The 6,740-nt window shown below is 34.0% G+C and overlaps 1 protein-coding gene across 4 annotated transcripts; it reads right to left on the bottom strand.

Annotated features, from left to right (window-relative positions):
* Nucleotides 1-6,470, bottom strand: LOC128232730 (universal stress protein in QAH/OAS sulfhydrylase 3'region-like). Of its 4 annotated transcripts, none has more exons than XM_052946446.1 (5): nucleotides 6,347-6,470; nucleotides 4,798-5,206; nucleotides 4,002-4,082; nucleotides 1,287-1,393; nucleotides 1-1,080 (listed from the first exon to the last, which is right to left on the bottom strand). In XM_052946446.1, the coding sequence occupies exons 2-5, from the start codon at nucleotides 4,862-4,864 to the stop codon at nucleotides 868-870; spliced, it is 468 nt and encodes a 155-aa protein (XP_052802406.1). In that variant the 5' UTR covers nucleotides 4,865-5,206; nucleotides 6,347-6,470; the 3' UTR covers nucleotides 1-867. The 4 variants fall into 4 exon arrangements, with proteins under 4 accessions (XP_052802406.1, XP_052802405.1, XP_052802407.1 ...); XM_052946445.1 differs by lacking the exon at nucleotides 6,347-6,470 and adding an exon at nucleotides 5,298-5,640; XM_052946447.1 differs by lacking the exon at nucleotides 6,347-6,470 and having other exon boundaries at nucleotides 4,776-5,640.
* Between the last annotated feature and the right edge of the window lie 270 nt (nucleotides 6,471-6,740).

Here is a 6,740-nt window from a genome sequence, read left to right as displayed (position 1 = left end):
TTAATTAAAATAAACATTATAGCATACAATAATGCATTTACAAAAGAAAATGGGTCTTAAGTACTTCCATCTCATTGAACAATGGTTTTAGATTGCATCAGTTTGTTGAGCTTCATATATGCGTGGTAAAACGACAATAGGTACAATATCGAGTACCACCAATAAAAATATGTATTCTTGTGGGCTGTTTATACAGTTGATACAGCATGCCAATAGATGAATGGAGAATCTTCTTTTTATGACACACAGATCAAAGCCGAGGTAAAACCGAAAAACAAGAGCACACGAATTTTAAATCATTTTTAACAACAGATGTTGGGTTAAACACCTATCGCCCAGTTTCCTGGATGTCAAGGTTCAATAAAAACTGACGACTGGCATTTTATATATTACTACAACGCGTTTTGATACTCTGAATCATCCTTTAATATATAGTAATTGATAAATAAATGAAACACAAGAGATCTGCAATTCCCGCTTTCAAAGATATATCCGTACGTATATTATGTTTCACAAGTTCTACGTATATTAATATCATGGATGCCGTTGTTTCGTTTTCATAAAACCCGAATTGCGGTTAAAAATATGCTTCACGTGGGTTACTATAAAGACATTTAAGACAACGCATTCTAGAGAGATTGAAATATAACAATTATTTCGCCAGTTCAGTGTTGCATGCAAATACTGTGACGTTCTCTTCAATTACGCAATGTATGATTTCACTTCAAATTTTTAGCTTGGTTCTCCCGTTCAGCTGAATGTTGTTCAAAAGCAAATGCAGTTTTTATTTTAAATCTGGTTTACGGCGGCACTTTTACTATATAGGAGTATCCATATGAACGTAGGATAGCACATATATCATGAGTATTATTTGTCACTTATAAACGGTTTATGTCTGCAGACAAGGACGGGAAATGAAGCGTGGTGGAGGCAATAGTCACTGACGCTTCCAATGAAGGTCCGCCGCATTAATCCCATTCCACGAGTTCCAAGTATCAACATGGTAGCGCCCTCTTCCCTGGCACACTCTAAAATCGCCTCACCGGGCTTTCCACACTGTTGTCTCACGTGGCCGTGTAACTGTAAGTAAAGCATATTACAAATACTTATCGCTATCACCTTTAAGAAGAATGATTGCTTACAGTGTCTCAACTATTTAGATTATACGAGTTTTACATTGAGATATATTATAGAAATAAATACAATATCATGTTTCAAGAAAATTCGTGGCTAGTGTATGTTTCCGAACTTTCTATAACAGGTCTAGAGTATCCTTTTTTAAATACCTGCTTTTGTTGCATTTTGAACGAGTATTTGTCGACGAGTTCGCTGGTCCGTTCTTCGGTATCTTTAATCATTTCAGCAATGATGTTTGGATCAGTCAAAAGAGACGCTGAAACATATAAAAGTATATTACCAAGAATCAGTTTATTGGTACGAAGGCATTGACAATGTATTTACGTTAGTATTGCACGTCAAAAGCGAAAGATGAGCATGCAAGTAACAGAAATTAAGTGGTTGAAAGAAGAGGCAGCTTTTAAAACATTCATTTGTTTGAATGCCTGTCTATTGTTATGGCTTGGTCTTTTTTAGTCTGGAACCCTAAAACCGTCTGGGCTCTCGCGGATTGAATATATAATATTGTCAGGCAATGTATATAAGTCATTGGACAAACACATCTCCAGGATGAAAAGCTCCCGTTAGATGCATACTCTATACCCAATAGATAACCAATAATAATAACTTCCGATTATGCGTAGATCTAATGTCCTTAAAGTGTCAATACAAGGAAATGTTGGATGAAAGTATGCATCGTCTTGCTACTTAGTTCGATATAATTGTGATTTATGTCGACAAGTTAATACTCATTTTGCATACAACGGAATATCTGATCCTTTTTGATATTCAAAGATCTCAGTCTGGTATATATATGTTGGTGTCCATTAAGACTTACAAATAAATGATAACGTTTTAAGATTTAAACATACATTTCCATCCAATTAAATCGCCATCCGACCTCCAATTAAGCAATTCGTTAAATCGTTAAAGGTGCATTCTTTCTCCCAAATTAGATTTACCACAATTAATACTTTTGTTTTAAAGTACCAAAAAGGATGAAAGAATGTCGAAATCAATGGTTTTTATGAAGGATATCGAGTTAAATTTAACAGAACGGTGTATGAAACACGGTTTTCTACCAAATGGGATGATAGTGGATTGCAGTAAATCTTTTAGCACTCGCCAATCATTTAATATTTTCGCGTATTCAGCTATTCAATAAACGGTTACAACCTTATTATCAGTAATTAATATTTCCATAAATGCATTATTTAGGAATTATTTAAAGGTTTATCACTTAAAATTTATGTTTGTTATGCATGTGTATATATGGATTTTGAATAAGAGTGTCACTTGCAGTTTAACAACTTAACATACTTGACGGCAGTATATTGTTTTTGCAAAAAACATGTTCTATTCTAACTCAGAAAGAACATCATTGTGTAACATCTTATTTATCAAGAAGGGGTCGCACGCTACTCTCTTATTTTTCATTGAAATTTTAAAAAATTTGTTCTTTTAAACAATGGTCAGATAAATGTTTAATTTTGAAAAATCCTGTCACGCCTTATGTTTTGCTACTCAATACATATTTTCCGCGAAAGAAACGACAAACCTAACTAAAGCGTGTTTAAAACGGTGTACAGAACAAAATAAACATCCACTTACATTCAGGATAAAGAAACTTTAAAAAAATGTTTTGTTTTTAAATTTTTGTTACTTTTACGTAAACTCTAATTCGTTCAACACATTTCGATTATCAGCGTTCGTCCGCTACGATAAATCAAAAGTATAAATATGTACACAATAAGACGAACAATATTGTAACGACTTCAATTTGAGCAACATTTAAGTTAGCGATTCGACCAGATACTTATGGTCAATATTGCTTCGACTACCAAGGAAATAAATCGACGAATATATTGCAACGCCATTTGTACAAAAACTAATTTCGAGCAAAACACCTCTGTTTTCTACTTCCGATGCTTTAATATAACTTAACAAGAACTATTTTTGTATATATATATACTGTTAGGTGTCGGTTTTGTAACTAGTTGTTTGTCTGTGTTATGTTTGGTTTATGTCAGTGTATGAAATAGAACTCAGATGATCTTTGTTCTGTTTTTGCCTAGATACATTGTAACCCTCTTTTAGTTTAACTCTGCTGCGAGTAAAGTTCAGGCTTATTGTTAGTGTTTGAACCTAACGTTTCCCGCATACAGACAGTGAATGCGCTGCGAGGCAATAGGTATATAACCCGAAACAGTTAGCTCACGTGAGCTACCGTTAGCATAAAACGAAAATATCGCAAGTTATTAGCATGCGCCATTGGTGTTGAACGATGACATGTTTAACGTGATCGTCGTTAAATGACTCATTCGAACACGAATAATTGTTAAGAAGTGGGATTGGGGTTGTGGTGTCAAAGCAACCACTGGTTTGACCGTCAGGCGTTTTCAAACCAGTTCCTTGTTCCGACAAAAATGAATTTATTACGGTTGACATGTTTATAAACTATTCCCCTGTAACACATGTGAAGCTCATTCAGTCGATAGCTCATAATTAATTAAAATGGAATCTACCATTTGCTGTCTGTATCTAAATGACGATGGTTTACCAACAGTATGTGGTAAAAAGCAATGATTTTTTTCTCGGCAATCCGCATGGCCATTCATTTTTTTCTGAGTGTAAATACAAATATGGTTCTCATATCGACTCTCATTAGTTTAATATTTAAAATGATAAAATGTGTATTCCTTACCTGGTCCGACTGTCCATATGCATCAAAGAAAAAATACACTAAGATAAAATAGTACTTAAAGGTATGGTAAATGCACATTTCTGTAGTAAAATATGAAAAGCGACGGAAATCGACATTTATTTAAGCTAGCGTCACTATATAATAAAAGGTCATGATATGTTCGTAATATAGAAGTACTTACAAGCAGACAGTATGTTGCTGTATTCAGGAACATGTACAAGGACGATGTGGTCACCATGGCGATGGACATTGTCCACGTAAACTGTAAAAAGGTACGTGCTTATATTTCGCATGTATAATTCTATGTTCCATAACCACTAAAGTGTCTATACCAGGAGAAATACACGTGTTTGAAATGGAGGCATTAAAGGTGCACAATTATAGTTTGATGCATCTTTTGCTTCGTTTTAATGCATTATCATGTTAATCTTATATGACTTTAATGAGCAAAACAACATGAAAATATTTGTTTACAGATAAAAAAAAAATGTTAAAAATTGGTTAATTGAATTGATAGCAACGCGGTCACAATCCCCCAGTCAAAATACCGCCAAAATATCGCTGATATTTATTGATCAGTACCCAAATCATTTCCCGTTTTGTTTTGACCATAAAAGTCAAACGAGATAGTCATGATAATGCATTGCTATTAAAAACTGTTTGCAACAACATATAGTGTGCGTCTTTAAAACATTGTTTCTTAAAGATGTTATGGAAACGAAAATGATACATGTATTATATACATTGGCATTTTCCCCTGCGGGGAGGGCCATTTTCTAACGTTGTTATAACTTGTGGCCCAACCCAATTGTATAATTATATTATTTGTAGAAATGATTTATATGACATGCGTATATTATATACAATAAAATACGATTGAACTAAATTGGCATTTCAATTAGAAATTGAATCATTAAAAAATCGAGAAGAAATATTTGAAATTTCAAAAACTGACCACAAAGAGAGTTAAGACTCACAGTCAAATGCAAACTCCGAATGTTCACTGTCATCAATAGCAATGACAATCGTTCGCTTGCTTTCCATTTCTGAAATCAGCCCTGTTGCAAATAAATTTTCCTTTGGAACACACGAAAAATTGTGCAAAAGGTTCTGGCGAAATACAACGATACTTTTAAAGTGTTAAATTGTTTTGTAAACAATATGTTTGAGAAGCACACACAATGAATTACACATTCACATTATTTTGAAAGAAATCCATCAAGTTGACTTTCCAAGAGGCTACTTGTTAATCCAACAATTCCAGAGAAACTGACGTTTTCATATGTTGTTTCTGACAGATATCGTAAAAATTCATTCACAGATTCCATGTAAAAACTTCTTCGAGAACAATTTCCATAGAGCGTCTGGCATGTTATGGGTTGGCCACTGAAACATTAAAACACATTCAAACATTCAGAATGAGGCTAACGATAATAATTATATCATGTATGATATAATTAAACCACGTGCTACTCACATTGTATATTTTGCTTTATTACTTTTCAATACTACCGACAAACTTAATCATCTCCACCACATTGTTCAATAAAACAAAGTTTAATATTCACACTTATTCTAAGTTATACCACACGATGTGCAATAAGATTTTGCCTTCAAATTGTATGCTCACTTAACATCTTACTAAATGATGAGTGGCATCGATATGTTACGGATGCTTTGGGTTTTTTTTCTCATTTATTTTTACACAGAGTACAAAACAATACACATACATTAAGGCAGTAATAGCATAATAACTATTTTATGTTTTTTTTATTTATTTATAAGCCCTAATCCCCCGGCCTACACACAAGCACGCCTACACACAAACGCTGACAATCAAAAACGCATCCACTCCAACGTACACATTCTTCCAATCTCTCAATGATGCTTTGTTACAAAAGTAACGCAAGTAATGATTATACACGATTGAACACTGCAGCGAATTCTGTTATATTCATATACTTAGGTTTAGTGAAAATATTTAAGTAATATATCGACTTTTCCCTATCAGACAAAATAAGAAGCGTTCAAGAGGCCTCGTTTAACCAAGATTGTTGATTGATTCTTGAATATACACAAATGTACTGACCAAATCGAGAGTGTGTATGATTCATAAACAAGTGGTAAAATGATTCACCCATTCACAATGTTAGTACATGTGTAATATGTCCTTGTTGTGTGTCTCCTTGAGTGTTTGTTAGACATTGCATTTTGTAAATTTAAACAGTAAAGATTTTTAATCCTCGTTAAATAGTTTCCATTCACATGTATGGTGGTTGCTAGGGTTTGATCTATAAATAGACACAGACAGTTATGGAAACTTTGGCATTGTGGTAATTTCTTAATGATATATATTTATTCAATATTTGAATACTGTGCTTTGAATGAGAAAAAGTATTTAAGGTTTGAGCACAGGGAACGCAAAGTACTAGTAATTCGCTATTTTCAATTAGACGGTCATGTTAAGCAGCAGTGTGGAAAGCCCGGGGAGACGAGTATAGAGTGTGCTATGGAAAGGGCTCTTACCTGTTGATTCTTGGAATCCGCGGTATGGTTGAGGTCCGGCGGACGTTCATGGGAAGTGTCAGTCACTATTGCCTTCACAACGCCCATTTCCCAGTCCTCGTGTGCAGACATAAAACGTTCAAACACGCCAATTGATGTTTCTAAAGTGACCGTGACAATTCAAAGTAAGGAAGTTAAGAAACGTTACTTGAATGTGCATTTGTCTTTGTTTTCAGTTGCAAGCCATTAAGGCAATTACATATTTTGCAGGTTTTAATTGTTTATTCTAAACTCTGGACACATGCTTATATGGGTTACCTATGCGATACAATTATGAGTTTAATTTACATATTCCTTCATACTGTACAAAACATTAATTAAAGTCGTGTAAGTCATTTATTGTAAAATGGCCTCC

This window comes from Mya arenaria, chromosome 4 (assembly GCF_026914265.1).
Source record: "Mya arenaria isolate MELC-2E11 chromosome 4, ASM2691426v1".
NCBI lineage: Eukaryota > Metazoa > Mollusca > Bivalvia > Myida > Myidae > Mya > Mya arenaria.
Note: the sequence above shows the minus strand (reverse complement) of the source record. Positions and strands in the feature narration are given on the sequence as shown.